Raw genomic sequence first — 19153 nt, 5'->3', positions numbered from 1 at the left:
CCCTCCGTATCAAAACACATAGACCTAATTCATTTTTTTAACTGCTGAATAACATTCCATTATTCAATTATTCCTGTGTTGAGGATTGTTTAAAAAGTTTTAAATTGAGTCTCTTGGATTTTTTCATTATAAAAGCCATTTATCTGCAAAATCAAGTCAAAACAACAATGAAAATAACTTCTCAGTATTCGTACTGTATATTTCATTTTATTGTCTTACTGCTTTAGCTAGTGTTACAGAAAAAATAGTATGTGATAGTGATAACTCATATTTTAATAGCAATTAATTTTGTATATTACTATTTGCTGAGGACTTGTTAATAATGTAATACATATCATGAATATATGAACCAATATGGAATATAAGACTTGGACAACAACCCATATGGAGCTGCATAATTCCACTCCCACCCACCCTCCCATTTTGTCCACCTGCCTCCCCTCATCTGAGGCGACCATAATTCTAAATTCCATGTTAGTCATTTCCTTGCTTTCTTTTTAAGTAGTGTTATTGCATTCATATGTATTTGTAAAAGTACAGTTGTCCCCTTGGTATCTGTGGGGGTTTGGTTCCAGGACTGATCCCTGCTCATGTGCCTCAAACATTCACGTCGGCCAGGTCTTCATCCACTAATCCTAAACATAGTACACCATCCATGGTTGGTTGAATCCGCAGATGGGGAACCCTCGGAAGTGGAGAGATGACTGTGTATGTTTTTATTTTAAACTACATAAAAATATGTTGTACTTGATTTTTCTCACAGATTTTCGCTTCTTATAGTGACAAGATTCATTCATACTGTTGAGGTGATTAACTGTGAAATTTGGTTTCTTCAGAATGTTCAATTATTTTAGACAGTTGTGTAGAATATTCTCATTTCATTTACTAGAGGTTAAGCTCTTAAAATCTATATTGATAACACTGTTGTTAAATTATGATTCTCTTTCTTTTTTCCTTCATCGTCATTATAGTGGTTAAAACCACTGACACTCAAGCCACACCTCCAGGGTTTGAATCCCAGATGTGCTATTTCTTTAACATATGGCTGGATTTTATTAACCTAATTCTATAAAGCTTTTGCTTTTTGATAGGCAAGTTTAAACCATTCACATTTATTATGATAAATAATCTATTTAGCTTTGTTCCTGTCATTTGTTTTCCTTTTCAGCTTTATCAGTGATCAACAGTGTTTGTGTTTGTTAATCTCTATATATTGTAGATTCCCCATCTGCAGAATGGGATTAACAATAGTGCCTATCGCATATGATGCTATTAGATGAGTTAATACAAGTAAATTTACCAGAAGCGTTCTTGGCTTATAGTAAGTTATATGTGTTAAGTGTTATTTGAATTTTATATTGTGTTCTGATGATGATTCTTTTTCCCCCATTTTCTGACTTGTGCTGATTTTTCTTTTTAAAAATCACCCCCCTTCCTTTAAAATTGGAACTTCTATTGGGCATCTCTGTTCTTCTTTGGTAATGTACTTCTTGTAACAGTTATGAATGCACACTTATATTTATTGATATTTAAAAGTACACAATCACTATATCCCTTTTGCATGAAGTTAAATGACCTGTCAAAGTTCCCTCCTCACCCTTGAAGTTTTCCAAAGTGAATATGCCAATTTTCACTGTCTCCAGCAGTGTATGAGAGGTTCAGGTACCCCATATTATATTACCAGGCCTTGTTATTTTCAGTATTCTTCATTTTAGCCATTTGGGTGGGTATATAATCATGGTGCATTGTATTTTAATGCGCATTTCCCTGAGTATCAATTTTTTGGCACCATTTCGTAATTTATTGCCTTTGGATTTTGTCTTTTGTGAGGTATTCAAGTCTCTTACTTTTGTGTTCTCTTTTCTTATTGATTTCTAATGCTTATAATCTATATATAAACACTTTGTTGTTTATATGTATTGCAAATACCTTCTTCTGCTCCCATAATGGTGTTTTTTGGTGAACACAAGTTCAAAGTCTTAATTTAGTTAAATGAATAGTCTTTATGCTTAGTGTTGTTTATCTCCTTAGGAATCCTGTTCTTTTAACCAAGATCATGAAGATATTCTGTTATAGCATCTTCTAAAAACCTCATGAATCAAGTTTGGAATTGTTTCCTTTTTTCAATCCTTAGAAGAATATTCGAAAGACTAGTGCTCTGTCTTCTTACAATATTTAGTGGTATTTATTGATAAAGCCTTTTGAGGTTGGATTTTTGAGGGAAGAATTGATTAGGATTCAATTTTTAAAAAAGTTATGTGATTATTTAGGCTTTCTAATTCTTTATGAGTTTCGGTAAGTTGTTTCCAGAAATGTTCTAGAAAATATTTCTTCTAAATTTGTTTACATCAAGTTGCTTATAATATATTCTTATTAATGTCTATAAGATCTTGATATTGGTTACTTTTTCCTTCTCTTATTTTTTTAACTCTTCCAGAATTGAATCTTTACGTTTGAAATTTGTATACTCTTCTGTTCTAGAGACTTTTTCCCTATGTATATTATCTCCTTCAATGTTTTTGTTCCAGTTTTGTGTTCCTATTTGTCGTTTTAGCCTGCACAGAGCCATCTGTTCTAGCTCAGTGTCAGTCTGACTCCTGTAAGCCACAGTGCCTTCTTAATTGGATGGTGTTCATGTTTCACTTACTGTCATTAGCCAGTGAGATGTTTGACGTCTTAGCACCCAGGCTGGACAGACTTCGGGAGTTTTCTCAAACAGCGAGATATTTACAGGCTTTGGTAACCAACACATTCAACTTTGTTTCTATGAATTTGACTATTTTATTTATCTTATGTAAGTGAAATCATACAGGATTTGTCTTTTTGTGACTGGCTTATTTTACTTAGCCTAATCTCCTCCGAGTTCATCTGTGTTGTAGCATGTAACAGAATTTCCCTCCTTTTTAAGGCTGAGTAATCCATCATATGTATATACCACATTTCATTTATCCATTTACCCTTTGATGGACATTCTGGTTGCTTTCACCTTTTGGCTATTGTGAGTACAGCAGTGAACATAGATGTGCACATATCTGTTCAAGATTCTGCTTCCAATTCTTTTGAATATATGCTCACAAGTAAAATTGCTGGATCATGTGGTAGTTCTATTTGTAACTTTTTGAGGCACCTTTATATTCTTTTCCATAACAGTTACACCGTTTTATAATCCCACAATTTTCAAGGGTTCCAGTTTCTTCACATCCTTGCCAACACTTTTTATTTTCTGTTTTTTTTTAATATAGTAGCCATCCTAATGAGTGTATTGTAGTTTTTTTTACTGAGATAACATTGGTTTATAACATTATATAAATTTCAGGCGTACATCATATTTCAGTTTCTGTGAAGCCTACATTGTGTTCACCACCCCAAGTCTAATTGTCATCTGTCACTGTACACATGGGCCTCTTACCCTTTCTGCCCTCCCACTTTTCCCCTTCCTCTCTAGTAACCGCCAATCTATTCTCTGTGTTTTTGTGTTTGTTTGTTGTTGTTGTTGTTTTTGTTTATCTTCCACATATGAGTGAAATCTAAAGTATTTGGCTTTCTCTGTCTGACTTATTTTACCTAATATAATGCCCTCAAGGTTCATCCATGTTGTTGCAAATGGCAAGATTTTGTCTTTTTTATGGCTGAGTAGTATTCCATTCCACACACACACACACACACACACACACACACACACACCCCCCACATCTTCTTTATCCATTCATCCATTGATGGGCACTTAGGTTGCTTCCAAGTTTTGGCTATTGTGAATAATGCTGCAATGAACATAGGGGTGCATGTATCTTTTCAAATTAGTGTTTTTATATTCTTTGGATAAATACCAAGAAATGGAATAACTAGATCATATGGTAGTTCTATTCTTAATTTTTTGAGGAATCTCCATACTGTTTTCCACAGTGGCTGCAACAGTTTACGTTCCCACCAGCAGTGTATGAGGGTTCCCTTTTCTGTGCGTGCTTTCCAACACCAGTTATTTCATTGTCATTGTAGTTTTGATTTGCATTTCTCTAGTGATTAGTGATGTTGAGCATCTTTTCCTATGCTTGATGGCCTTTTGTATGTTATCATTGGTGAGATGTCTATTCAAGCCCTTTGCCCATTTTTTAATAGGGTTATTTTTGTTGGAGTTTAAAAAAAAATATATTCTGGATACATATATATACGGCACCCTTTGTTCAGGGAGCTGTATACATTATCTACTCTTACTATCTTTTCATTAGAATGCAGTTGTCCTGCTGGGGCAAAAATAAAAGTCACTGGGTTATTGGAGCTCACCTTTCTTTTTTAGTACATAAATAATAAATATAATATTTAAAAAGAAAACCACACCCTGCATATTAGTATATTGCGGATGCTTTTTTCGTAGGACATTGGAGCGTATGACACTTCCTATGGTCATAATCATTGCGGTTCACCACGTTCCTACACCACTGGTTCCATAAAGTACACAGCCCACATCTGTTAAATTGGCATTCACCAATACTGAAACATTCAAGAAATTTCCCATGATGTTTTCAAATCAGATTATAGTACATTCCACTCTGAATTCGAGGAGCATATCACAGAATGATTTATCCTATGAAATATACAGAAAATCTCATGAGCTTTATCTGACGTGCATTGACAAAGATACCCATTTAAAAAATTCTAAACAAATACAGATTCAAGCACATTCCTTTGCTTCCAGAATGGCTTACCAACAGTACTTGTGAGTAAGCAGTAGACAGCACCTATGACCACACTAGTAATATCTCTGTGCATGATTCTGCTGCCGCTGATTTCTCTAATGAAAAAATGAAGACTTTCCTGCTAGCTAAACAGCTGAGTAGAGTTCTCAACCCAAAAGAGCCTAATCAGTGTTTTCACTTCAGGCTTTTCAAGGGATCAACTAAGCCAATAATCTAGTACCTGGCACATCAAGACTTATAAGGCAGAGGAGGAACACACGGCCTAAATAGCTTTGGGAAGCCATTTGTCTTGAGTTAAAAAAAAAAAAAAACTTAGAGCAGCTGCTGTTATATCACCATCACCCTGAAACTAAGATTACGTGTCTCATGAGATTTATCTGAGAAATACATTTAAAATAAAAAGAGAATGATGGTACACCCATGAGCCTGCTATGAAAACTGTTAGGCACTTATAAATCACTCCATCAAAATGATGAAAACGAAAAACTCTGCTTTCTACTTGATGCAGGCATGTGTGACAAAATGCACTGTGATTGTCAAACAACAGAATGACACACAGCTCCTGCCTCATCATTAAGAATGTCAGCAGCATCAAGCACGTCCCTGCGAATAGACATTTTAACTTTAAATTATAAACCTAGCAGTGAACCAGCCAACCATTTTCATTTTCCTAAACAACAAGGCATTCAACATGTGACAATTTTTTAAAAAGTTAATTTGAAGGGCATGTGTCTGTCATCAACAGCATGTAATTATTTGTTTAATTACTAACAACAAAAGTAAAAACTACCATTTACTGAGCACTAATCTAATAGCTTTATGTGGATTTTCTTGTTTAATCCTGGAAAAAAACTTTATGGTGTGTGATGGGTGGCAGAATATGGCCCCCTAAAATATGCCACTTTGGCATAAGGATTATTTTGAGCTAAAGACACTTAAAAAACAGCAGATGCAGGAAGGGCATTCTAACTCCATTTTATTCAGCAAAATTGAAAAAAAGAAGTCTTAGCTATTATCCCCTTATCAGATATATGATTTGCAAATATTTTCTCCCATTCAACAGGTCGCCTTTTCACTCTGTTGATTGTGTCCTTTACACAGTTTTAAAATTTGACGTAGTCTCTATTTTCTTTTTTTCCTATGCTTTGGTGTCATATCCAAGTAATCATTGCCAAATCCAACGTCATGAAGTTTTCCCTCAATATTTTGTTTTGGGAGTTCCAGAGTTTTCGGTCTTCAATCCATTTTGAGTTAATTTTTATATGTGATGTAAGATAAGGGTCCAGTTTATTCTTTTGTTTGTGGATATCCAGTTTTTCCAACACCGTTTGTTGAAGTGACTGTTCTTTCACCACTGAGTACTCTTGCCACCCTTGCTGAAGATCATTTGACTGTATACGTGTTTATTTCTGAGCTCTCTATTCTGTTCCATTGGTCTGTATGCTGGTCTTGCTGCGGACATTCTTATACAAGTCTTTTTGTGGACCTATGTTTTCCTTCTGTTTGGTATATATCTAGGAATAGAATTGCAGAGTCATGGAGTAGATACGTGTCTAACTTAGAAATTGCCAGATAGTTTTCCAAAGTGGTTTTATCAAAACTTGATATTATCAGTCTTTAAATTTTATCCTTTTGGATAGGGAGAGCCACTTTTTTTGTCTCTTGTTTGAACTGTCATGGAAACAAAGTTACCTGAAATGTATTGTTAAGTACATTTACTCTTTTCTTTTTCCATTAGAGTATGAGCTTTATGAGCTACTAATTTGCTCCTCAATTTCTAAATGTTTCCTGACGGAGAGTAGGTACTCAATAAATGTTTATTTGGAATAAATGAAATTGACGAACAAATAAATCAAAACCATGAATATGTACCTTCTTCCTGATAACTTTGAGATTTGTATGCATGAGATATCTGGGCTCTTCTCCAGGGTCCAATAATTAGTCATGGATATTTTAGTGGTTGAGTCACCCCAGGAGAAAGATGATAGCAGAAAGTTTTAGGTTTGTACACTCGGTTTACCAAATTTCCAGAATCTCCCACTGAGATAAATTTTAAAACCTAAGAGCATAGTAATAAGACAGGATCATTTTAGGAATTAGAGAAAGATCATCTGTGCAAACAATGTTTAAGGACTTCAGTTTCTTTCTTCCAACTGTAGGATTGCCGCTTATTTAAAATGAGATGAATTATTTTTATAGTAAAATATAGTTTTATATTTATGTCTAATCCTTATAGTACAACTAAAGCTTAGTTGTTTTGGTATTGGTTATTTGGTTTATGAACTATCCAGGTCCTCTTATTTCTTCTTATCCGATTCTCTTGGTCCACTTTTCTGCTTAAAATACTTTCACCGAAAATTGTCAGAAAAATTATCAGGGAAAAATAAGGAAGGTGAAAGTAGAGGAACAAATCAAAGAAGGAAATAGGACAAGCACCCGTGCTGCCTAGGAATTATTTTCTGTTAGTACCAATAATCAGGAATTTAGAACTGTCTTCTAGAAATGCATACGACTTAAAAGTGGTTACTGTAATAATCTCTAATGTTCGATAATTTGTATTTATATACAAGCAAAGAGAAAAGTAATCAGGTATTTTATATAATCAAGTATTATAAAATTTTTATCTATTCGATTTTCTGAGTTCGAAAAACTACCCATTGTTATATTTTTTGATTTTCTGTTTTTCTTGGTGCTCTTCATATATTGTCTAATGAAAGTTTGTTGTGTTCTATATTTTATACAAAATGTCATTACTCTATAATGAGATTAAATGCCATCGGTGGCTTGAGGACCGAATTTATCGACTGCAAAAAACATAGGGACTCCTCGATTGATTTTTATTTTCTACCCAGTGGTTAGTAAATGTTTTTGAATAGTCATAACTGTTAAAATAAGACTTAGATACAGTTTTGTTAACGCAATTGATGAAAATGCGAAGACTTTTTACTATAAATAGTAATACTCATAATCTGTATCACTGTTTTAAATAATCTTTTTGTCCTTTCATTGTTTCACATTGGAAGCAGATGTGTGAGTATTACATATTTTTGGCTATTCTATTTTGTACAATGTTTTTAGTCACATTTAATATAATGGCTCCACATTATGTTCTTTTTTTCCCCCCAGAAAGTCAGATAAAGAAAACCAGTGTACCCTTTCACAACTACAGCAACATGAATGAAGATCTCAATATAAAGAAGGAAATAGTTTTAGGATACCCTTCAAAAAATGTATCATTGGAAGATGAAAGAAGTCAATTACATTCCAGGAGAAAACGTTTTTTATCATATCCAAGATACGTGGAAGTTATGGTCACAGCTGACGCTAAAATGGTTCATCATCACGGACAGAATTTACAGCACTACGTACTAACTCTAATGTCAATTGTAAGTAAACTTAACGTGTCCTTTAAATTTCCTAAAATGTTTAACATAATACTTTTTTCATATTTAATTTTAAAAAATGTTTTCCCAAATTCTATATGAAAGGGACTTGTATCTGTGTTTAAGCCCAAAATAATATTTCATTGAAATTTAGCTTATATGGACATATAGCAAGTATCCCATTCTGTTACTTGGACAACTTTCTAAGACATTTTAAAATCTCTGAAACTACTTCTAGAAAATACTTGAGTTATTCTTTCCTTCATCACATGAATGGCTTCTGCCCCCTAGTGACAGGGAAGATCCTAGTAGCATTGATCTTTTGCCCTTTGAATCTGAATTTTAAAACCTCGCCTTATTTCTGCACAGAGGGGAGGGGGTGCTATTTTTTCTACTGCTATATTTGCCAAATCAGAAATTGGGAAAATGATATTTTAAGTTATAAATATATTTATCGGGATAAAAGGATAGGCTATTACTGATAGAGCTGCTTTAGCAAATTTGGGATGTAAGATTGTAGTAGCTATAAGAGTCCTTGATCTGGTATTAATATCTCTGTTGAGCTGTAGTGGTGCCAGTATCCAAAGAGCAGAATTCTAGTGCTAATAAAGAGCACCAGGTCCTAGTTAGTGGTAGCACTCTATATCCTATATATACACACATGTATACATACACATATGTACACATACATATACACATACCTATATCTGCTGTTTGGGACAGTCCTAGATTTAAGGCTGCTAGTTTCAGAGTAATTACTAAAAGCACCCTCTTTCATGCTCTGTAGTGTCCTAGTTTAGTTGATGAATTACATGGTCCCATATTTATTCAAATTCACGGTATCAGAACGAATCTCATGGCTGGAAGTTCCTCTATTCACTTACAGGGAATTCAGGCCCACTTGATTGAAGAGACTTGGCTAGGACACAGCTATAGGCCATTGTAAATTTCCCTGAGCTGGAAATCCCAAGTTTATTGTGATTTGAAGATCTTAAGATCCTGTTATTTTCCTTACATGTAACATTTCATCTTAAATTCTTGTGATCATAAATGCTAAGAATACATAGTCTTTGTTGCCTAAACACAGTATTTGGTACAAAGTGGACACTCAATAGTTAATGAAAGAAAGAATGAATGAATAGGTGATTAATACTTTTTTCAGAATGCATGACATTATAGTAGACAAAGACCGGATGATCCAAAATGATTTTCTGAAATTTGTATAATCTAGACACTTGTTTACTTGAATTTTTAAAATGACAACAGACCTATATATAGAAATTTGATAACATCTTTTTACTTCTGAATCTGGAGTAATTATCTAGATGTATAATTATCTAGGCATATAATTAGCTAGATGTGGGTGTGGCAGGCTCATTATGAAGGGATTCTAATGAGAACATTGACACCGAGGATGTTGGTTGATAATCTAGGAAATTGTGTCAATTATGTGGAACACTGTGGGGTAAACTTTGCAATTTAAATGGTTAAAAGAAAGTTAAATTGTGTCTGTGGCAGTAGAGATACTGAAGGAAAATATGAGAAATGTGACAGATTTTGAAGCATGTTAAATGACAGGTAACTCTGATATCAGTGCTTTGGAAATACTGCCTAAGAGTAAAGGAACAGAAGAGTTCATTGTTCAAGAGTAATTTTGGAATAGCTACACGCAGTTTTAGTGATAATGCCATCTTCAGAAAAGGTTTGTTCTCTGTATTTTACATAAAAATCAATTAATATAATCACTATTTGGAAGATATCATGACATCCCTTGAAGTAACTGAAGTTGCCCATGGGAGTTTTAAAGCCATCGTTCGTCAAGGGCAAAGCAAACATTTTCTCTTCATGGAAAATAAGTCTGCTTCTGAGATTGCTTGAAGCAACAGACCATTGCATGCACATGTCATGTCCCAGATTTTTAGTCTCACTAGAAGGAGAGCCAGTTTCACTGGAAGATGAGAAGTCTATAGATACAGTCAGCAGGTTTGTGTTCAGCTTTCTTTCACAGGGAGATAGACTGCAGCACAGCTGAGGAAGAGGGGAGCGTTCCAAATATGGATGGGGATAGGAGGGAAAATTTAGGAGGGCAGGTCTCTCTTTTGAGGTAGTTTGGGTTTTGTATATGCTTTCTTTCCTCTGCAGAGGTCAAATTTTAGATGACGTCTAAATGACCTGGGCTTGGTGCTTTCTTCATTCTTCTCTCTGTCATTGAAAGAATGTTCAGATACAGATACAGGAAAGTCAGACTTTATGGTTCTGTATATAGTTTTCAGAGTGAAAAACAGCGATCACGGCTGTATTTGTGGATATAAACAATGTGAAAGGAAACTCGAAGAAAGAGTAACAGACTCTCCTTTTTCTGCCTGGGACCTTCCTAATTTTAATATTGAAAGGCTCATGTCCCTGGAAACCCCTTAACCCTGGGCAAACTGGCACAGTTAGTCACACTACGTAGAGATTGTCAAATCTAGTCCAACATGTTTTATCTCCACTTGCGAAGTCCATTTCTAAAATTGCTCTAAAGAGGTAAGAGGAATGCTGTCGCCACATAAGTGTCCCACATGTTTCCGGTTGAGGAAGGAGCCATTCAGGTTTTGCATATTTTGTCCTAATTTTTAAGAAGGCATTAACTGCATTTATTCAAACACACACTTAAGATATTGGTAATGTTCTTGGTCACAGTAATTAGGAAAATACAAAATGTGATTTAGACTTGGAATGTGATTGTGAGCCATTTAAAGACAAGTTCACAGTGAAGAAAAAAGGTTTTGTATATTAGCCCCAGATATAATGGGAGAAATAGCTGAATGTTGTCAACATTGAGCAAATGGATTATATACGTAATTCAGAGAGGATTACCCATCCTGCACAAAGTAAACAATTGTACTGTCTTCTCAAACTTTTTCTTTGCTTTCAACAATTTAACAAAACATCTGAGTGCAATACTATAGAAATAATGTGTGTGATTTAATTCACTTTCTAGAGTACTGTATCATGCTGTAAAAATGGCTTAGTCATCTCTCATTCAAAGGGTTTCTGGAATTAAAATTAGTTGGGAAGAACACAATTGTGTATAGTATGTCTAATGAAATAAGTGTGTTAAATGATCTGAGATGTTCCGGTATTTGCTATCCCAAAGCTTTTATCCTTGCAGAATTTGGGTGGTAGTAGTGTCAGGCTAAAATGGCATTTACATATGCATTGTTAAACTACTAAAGTATGTGTAAACTAGAGCAATTACTTTCTTTGACAGGTTTATTTTGGTATTCAATGACTTATTGTTTAATAAACCTTGGAAATATTTACCATATGTCAGAGACCTCCTTACTCCATGTGTTTGTGAAGGTTTGACTTCATCATCCCCACCTTGTTACAGATTTAATAATGTAAGTTTAAGGAGCACCATGTGATCATCAGGAATTAGCTCTATTTATTAAAACATTGTTCCTTTTATTAGAGGTTTTTATCAACTAAAAACCCTTACATGCATTACATTGACTTAATATTATTGCTTTTACTGACGTTATTCAGGGTAGGGAAAATTTTCATCCATATTAAAATAAAAACTAATGATATACTTTCATACTTTAGGTATAACCATTTGTGTTACGTTTTCCTTTCTTAAACTCAGTGTTCACTTATTCTTAATTTTTTCTACTTTGTACATAAGTGGAATGTCATTTTCTAACTTAAAAATATCTTTTTGACAAGAGCAGTGATCTTCATAAACAAAATCTCTTCACTTTCTTAAAATCAGTTTTATATAGATGACTTTGAAGATGAAGGTGGTCAGAAAGTATGAACGTCCACTCATAGGTCCTGAGGACATAATGTATAGCGTGGCGATTCTAGTTAACAGTACTGTATGGTACATTTAAAAGTTGCTTAAGAATAGATCTGAAAAGTTCTCCTCACAAAAAAATTCATAACTATGTATGATGATGGATGTTAACTAAACATACTGGGGTAATCATTTCACAATATATACATATATCAAATCATTATGTTGTACACCTAAAACTAATACAATGTTATATGTCAGTTATCCCAAGTAAAAAGTGACTATAATAAACAAAATGAAGGCCACCTCTACACATGACCTATATGAACATTTTCTGAAGCTCTATGTAGAAATAATTTCAAAATGGTTGTTCAGATAATAGTGATAATTTGTTTCATGCTTTGCGGGAAGTATGTTGCCTGGAATTTTCTTAAAATATTTAAACAATATAATTCATATCATTTTTTTACTTTTTGCTAAATACCCACGAAGTAATCTTTACTATTTTATGAGACCTGTAAAGAAATATGAACTCTATATGCCAGGGAAACAAACACTTAAAGAATAAAAGATTAAATACGTTTTAATTAAATCAGTAAAAATGCTAATAGCCTCTAAAATCTAGTGATTACAGTAATAGATACCAATATTACATGGCTTTATGGAACAGGAAGACACTATAGAAATCTGGTCTAGCATTTCCTAGTCTATGGAATAGGGTCCTAACCCTCCATGGGAAGGACAAAGAGGGCTGTGGCCAAGTAGTTGCATGCAGTGTTGCATATAATACCTCTTTCATAGAATGTATATATATACGTGTGTGTGTATATGTTAGCCTGTTCAAGACTCTATGAAGATAACGTATTTAATTCTTTTGGCCTCAACATTTCTCAAACTGTGTTTCTTTAAAACAAATGTTCTCCACACCCCTCCCCAAGAGCATCTGGTAAATTCTAATCAAATACTCTAGGGCATTGTGACCAAGGGTGCTCAGTGGTTCAACGTGATTGCAGGTGTGGAGATAAAAAGTAGATAAATCCATTTCCAGAGCTGAGCGGCTTTCTTGAGACTAGCAGTAGAGCTAGAACTAAAACCCAGGTCTCCTGACTGCCTAAGATTCTCTGAGGCCATGGTCAAGTGGCCACAGCAGGACCGTGTCAGGGGCTAGGACACGAGCCACATCAGGGTTCTGAAAAAAACTTTGTACGCAGAGCTAATTAGGAAGGACTTGGGTTAGAATGCTGAAGCTCCCTAAGCTCAGATGAAGTAGTCAGAGCTAAGGCCAGCCTGCCTGGCATGGAAATTGTGTTCTGAAGCTTACCCGTCACCTAACATTCAGCGTGTTACTTAACTTCATAGTTTTCTTATCTGAAAAATGGCCACAATGGTAGTTCCTACCTCCTAGGATTTGCTGGAATTAAATGAATTAGTTTAATCTTAGAACGCATCTGGCACACAAACATTCAATACATTTATGTATGATTTATGAAGAAGTAGCAAAGATGGTAAGCTCCCATCATGGCAACCTAATGTGGGCTGGTAGTTTGGGCATGAGAGAAGCGTGTTGTACGTGGCAATTAGGAAAGTCTCCGAGTGACAGATGGGCCTTGTGGTCATTCATCTGCCTGCTTCACCATTCAGCTCGATTGAATAGAGTTATTCAACAATAGCACATTTAAACATCCAAATAGAGTAACAGGTATATATATATTGAGTATAAGCACATAGATTGTAAAGGTCAGTACATGAAACAGTAGGAGGTACATGCCATTAAATGGGCAGGATGAATTTCTTGATGACTTAATCATACCATTTTTCTATAAAAGCAAAATATCGATCAGAGAGGTTTTCTGGGAGAAGTGTGTGTGAAGAATTATTTAAATTGGTCTCTGTTTTTGTATCTTTTACCCCTGGAAGAATGAGTTTTTTAAGGGCAGAGATCATGCCTTATTGATCTCTGCATCTAGTAAGTAACACAGTGTTTGATAGGCAGTGGATATTCCATAAATATTGAAAGAAATAATGCAAATTTGCTTTCAATTTGGGCATACTGTGATAACTAATTTGAAACACATGTACCAGAACTAGCATTATATATAACATATGCCTCCTCTTCTGAAAAAGTTTCATAAGTAGTAATGACAATAATGGCTACCATTGATTCCTATGACCCAGGCCCTGATCTAAATACTTTTGTACACCATCTTTTAATCCTGAAAAGTAGGTTTTATCAATAAATGGCAGTTAGAATTTGAACCTGGGTCTGTTTAACTTAAAGGACTATACTTTGTGAAATTACCCATCTTGTGTAATAGTTTAAATGATCTTTTCCCTAACATTACAATTGAAGGAAGTTTTTCTGTGGTAATATATTTAAAACTGTACCGTCAGGACACTGGGAATATGTTTCCAAATTTCAGCTGGTAGATTGGTCACTTTTCAGTAAAGGGTATACAACATCTGTTCCTTTCTGAAATAGAAAATATTTTTGTGGTTATATATTTTATAGCTAATATTATAACATCCATTGTCATTTGTAGTCAACATATTTGGGGCAATGAGTAGAGAAATTAGCCATAGAGATACCTCATAGTGCTTAAGCTCCTTTCTCTGTAGAGTACTGAGAATGCATGGTCTCCTGTGACCTCGTAGTCGTCACAACACGTTTTTCACTTTTAGGAGAAAAAGAGCCTTTGTGCATAACTTTGAGGTACATTGTTTACTCTACCTTGTAATTTGACTTAGAAAAGCATCTGTCTGCTTTTAAGTTCACAGGATCAGAGGATAACTCTCAAGTCACAAATATGGATATGCTTTGTTTTCTATAGTAGAGAAATATTTTCCATGCAACTTTTAAAAATATATCAATTCAGCGGTAAATTTCCACAGCTCCCATTTGAAATTGAGCAGTACTGCTGTGCTAACAGACATGCTTGAAATCTCTAATCACCTGACAGTCCCAGTCTTAACTCATTGTCAACCCCATTGGGGCCACCACCCCCCTTGCCAAAAAATGCTACCCCTAGAGCCCAAGGCATCCCTGCAGGTAGAGAGGACAGCTAAAACAAGAGGAAAGGTGCTGGAGTGTGTGTTTGAATCCATGCTGACCTGCAGTGTCAGCATTTCCGGAGATGCTTTTGGCTCTGGTTCTGGTAATACTCTCTGTGTTGGCCCTCGAAGCAGCAGCAGCAGCCATGTTATTCATTGTGTTGAAGCAGCTTTGGCTGATGGAGTGAGGGCTCCTCTACTGGTACTTCTAGCAAACTGCTAAGCTCCACAAGGTTAGGGACCATGTCCTCTTCCCTTTCTCTGGGTCTCTAGCCAACAAAGCAAGGAGTAGATGTTGAACATTTATTTATTAACTAAATGAGAAAAGTATCACCTCCTGAATCAATTGCTGTCTTGGTTTGGGCAATGGTCCAGAAGATGGTGATTCAGGTTTCAGAAGCCATTGTCACTGTACAGGTGGCTCAGCTCCAGAGGGATTATGTCTCTAAGGGAGTGCAAGCCAGGGGCATTGGCCATGAAAGACACTCCCACTGCAGTGGTAACCTCTATGATGGCTATAAGAAGAGGAGGTGAATTACTGACCTGGATAACACCTTAACCGTGAATCACAAATGGAGCCCATCCAGAGTGCCTCGTAGACTTGTGTTCTCCAGTTTCGGAGAATTATGAACCAGGTTGTGACTTGTGACCTCTTCTATGGCTCTTTATATGATTCTAGATAAGTCTGTTTCCATGGATCCCAGCAGTGCTAAGTATTAAACATCATAAGCATACTCAGAATTGGAAATGTGCAACCATGGCAGAAAAGATTAGGTAAAATTCCCAGAAAGGAATAGGTAAAACTTACATATTTTTATGGAACATTGTGGTCATGTAAATTGTGGATCATGGCACAGAATATAGTGAATTGCTTGCTGACTCATCTAGAACAGTTTCCAAGCTCTAATAGACATTCGGATCACTTGAGCATCTTGTTAAAATGCAGATTCTAACTCGCTAGTCCAGAGTGAGGCCTGAGAGTCTGCATTTCTGATCAGCTCTAGGTGATATGGATGCTCCTGATCCGTGGATGAATCTCAGTAGCCAGGGTTAGGATACTGGTTCTCTAACTTGGCTTCACATTGGAATTATTAAATACTAGGGAATTTTAAAAGATGCTGATGCCAAGGTCTCAACCCTAGAGATCTGATTTAATTGGTAAGGAATGTGGCCTGAGCATCGGGGTTCGTGAAAGTTCCCTAGGAGATTCCAATGTGCAGCCAAGTTAGAGAAATAATGCTCTAGGACTGGTTTCAATTTACTTTGGAGAAGAAATATTAATTTTAGGTATCTAATCCTACATCTTTCCCTTGCAGGTTGCAGCAATCTACAAGGACTCAAGTATTGGAAATCTTATAAACATAGTAATCGTAAAATTAGTTGTAATTCACAATGAACAGGTAAGAAACAGGTCTAAAATTAGTAATCTTAGTTGTAGAAGGTTCCTAGTAGGGGTATATATAGATCATAAAACTTTTATTAGATATGAGATATTTTAAACATTTACATTAAAAAACTCGATTTGAAAAGGAGTGAGATTACCTTTTTCTTTTGTGATGGAAATTGGAATAACAACAGAGTAAATATATAATTATTATAATTTATAATCCTATTGTTGAAGGATTTAAAATATGGTAATTTTTGGAAGTTAAGTTTTTGGTTACATTGAGAAGGTCTAATTAGATTTAGTGATTTGTTTTTTTTTTTAAAGATTGGCACCTGAGCTAATATCTGTTATTGCCAGTCTTCTTTTCTTCCCCCTTCTTCTTCTCCCCATAGCTCCCCAGTACATAGTTGTATATTCTAGTTGTAGGTCCTCTGGTTGTGCTATATGGCATGCTGCCTCAACATGGCCTGATGAACCCATGGCCATGTCCGCGCCCAGGATCTGAACTGGCGAAACCCTGGGCTGCTGAGGCAGAGCAAGCAAACTTAACCAATCGGGCCCTGTGCCGGCCCCCTAATTAGATTCAGTTTTGATCACAATGTTTAAGTATTGCTAAAATATGTTGGAGAAATGATGCCACTTCTTCATTTGCCTGTGAAAATGCTATTTGATAAATTGCATGAATGCTGACAAGCTTGGAAGGAAAAGAGGTCATGAACGTTTTGACGTAGTATTGAATTGCTTATTTTTTGTGTAGGAAGGACCAGTCATCAGTTTTAATGCAGCTACCACGTTGCGTAACTTTTGTTTATGGCAACAAACTCAGAATGTTCTTGATGATGCTCACCCTGCCCACCATGATACTGCCGTCCTTATCACAAGGTACAGCTTCAGAAATAACCCTTCTAACTACAATTCTTTACCCTTTCTCTCCTGCATGACCACTGCTACTTCTTGTTACCTGATTTCTTTATCAATACCCAGAAGTGTTCAATGAGAGCTTGTATTACAAAAGATACTATTGAAAGAAAGCATTCTTCCATTCTTTCAGACCAGAATAATAGTTGATTCCTTAGGAAATTAGCAATGTTAGATTGCTAAGTGATGGTTTGACGTAAACAAAATAATTTCCTTATTTAAACATTTACATAAATGTTTCATAAAATAATTTCCTTATTTTGTTAATCTCAAAATGAGAGAATTAGGAAAAATATTGGGAAACTAACATAGTTATGGGACTGAGAGCAGGATTTGTTCAGTTATTTGGAGAGAGCTTTTGGATTTATTTGGTTGTCCAATTTTTGGACTCTTTTTTTTTTAAATCTATTTCTTGTTGTGATGCTCAATGCATGTCGTAATCACTAGACTACTTTTGCTTGGGTTTTCCTCAAACCTATTTATTTATGTGGAAAACAGCCTCTGCTATTACAAAATGATTGTCCATTTTACAAGCACCACTATACATTGTTAATTTGTACCTTTGTTTCAGCAACGCTGACACTACTGGCATATTTAGATCTTGGGTTTGTTGTTTGTTTGGTTGGTTGGTTGGTTGACCAAAGGAAATAAATCTCTCACTTGGGAGTCAGACTCAGAGAAACCTCAGCTTTGTAGAACCCTGAAATGAAAACCTTTAAGTCCATGTGGAATAGCTGACATGTAGTCCATGTAATTTGTCTCTTTTCAAAACTAAAGAGAATTGACTTAGTTTTGTACACAGTGTTCTATCACCAGTCCATGGTTTTGTCCTGGGTTGTAGAGGCCAAGCAGTAAAGATTGGAAATAACAGATGGGAGGGAGAAAAGAGCTATAAGAAGAGACCATGAGGAAAGAGACAAGAGAACTGTCAAACTGAGTGGTTAGGGACTCAGTAATGCAAAGGCAAAAAAAGTTAAGCAGCTTGATGACATCTGAGAACATCATTGTTTTGCAGCAGAGAATAATAGCTGAAGCTCATAATGACATAGAAACATCAGGAGTAAATTATTTTACATACACTGTATAGGTAAAGGCATTGAACTTGGTCAAAACTTCAACTATGCACAATTGCTTTTATATAGCACCTGTTGTTTATTGACCTGCACAAATGGTGCATTACTCTAGGTTTAAACTTACTGAGAGCTTAATAACTGGATTTTGGAAGTCAGCTTGTGGTAATGGTCACGTCATAGTTAAAGCTTATGTATCTTTGTTTGGGCTTGTCGCAAAATTATTTTCTGAAAAGGCTTCAAAATCTTTTGTTTTAAGGGAAGACATTTGTGGAGCTAGAGAGAAATGTGACACATTAGGTAAGTTATTTTGTAAATTAAATATAGCTTATATAATTGTTTACTGAATTATTTAAAATAATGTTTGTCATTTTTGTTTTACATTTTAATAATTTTAATTGTCTTGATTAATGATTACAGTTGTTACTATCATTTGATTCTGCTTCTATAAATTTTAAAGAATAATAGCTGATATTTATGTTCTGATTACTAAATATCAAGCACTGTGCAAAACTTGACATATTTAATTTAATGTTTTATGTAATATTTGATCCATACAAAATAATATGTAATAAGCTATATGTAAATTTAAAGCAAAATAATAAAGTGAATAACTGTGATTTAAGAGCTAGAACTTTGTTGGTACTATTGCAGGTCCTGTGTTAAGTCCTTATTTCATCCCCTTGTATTTTCCCAAGAGGGAGATGATACTGTGAATTTTGTGTGTCAGTTCCTTCCACCTTTTGAAAAATAGTTTTATTACATATATGTGTGTTCCTAAACAAGAAATGGTTGGTTTTATTTCTTTTTGAGCTTTGTAGTTTATGCATTTTCACTGCTGTGTAATATTTCATCCACTGTTTACATATCTC

The 19153-nt window shown here is 35.1% G+C and overlaps 1 protein-coding gene across 2 annotated transcripts in view; it reads left to right on the top strand.

The window, feature by feature from the left end:
- The window catches only part of ADAMTS20 (ADAM metallopeptidase with thrombospondin type 1 motif 20), a 163781-nt gene that overhangs the window by 33031 nt on the left and 111597 nt on the right, over window positions 1-19153 (top strand). For both annotated transcript variants that reach the window (XM_023643400.2, XM_001488308.6), the window contains exons 4-7: window positions 7821-8080; window positions 16223-16306; window positions 17051-17175; window positions 18541-18581. In XM_023643400.2, coding sequence (XP_023499168.1) covers window positions 7821-8080; window positions 16223-16306; window positions 17051-17175; window positions 18541-18581 — 510 coding nt within the window. The remainder of the gene's footprint in view (window positions 1-7820; window positions 8081-16222; window positions 16307-17050; window positions 17176-18540; window positions 18582-19153) is intronic.

The sequence above is a fragment of the Equus caballus genome, chromosome 6, assembly GCF_041296265.1.
Source record: "Equus caballus isolate H_3958 breed thoroughbred chromosome 6, TB-T2T, whole genome shotgun sequence".
NCBI lineage: Eukaryota > Metazoa > Chordata > Mammalia > Perissodactyla > Equidae > Equus > Equus caballus.
Note: the sequence above shows the minus strand (reverse complement) of the source record. Positions and strands in the feature narration are given on the sequence as shown.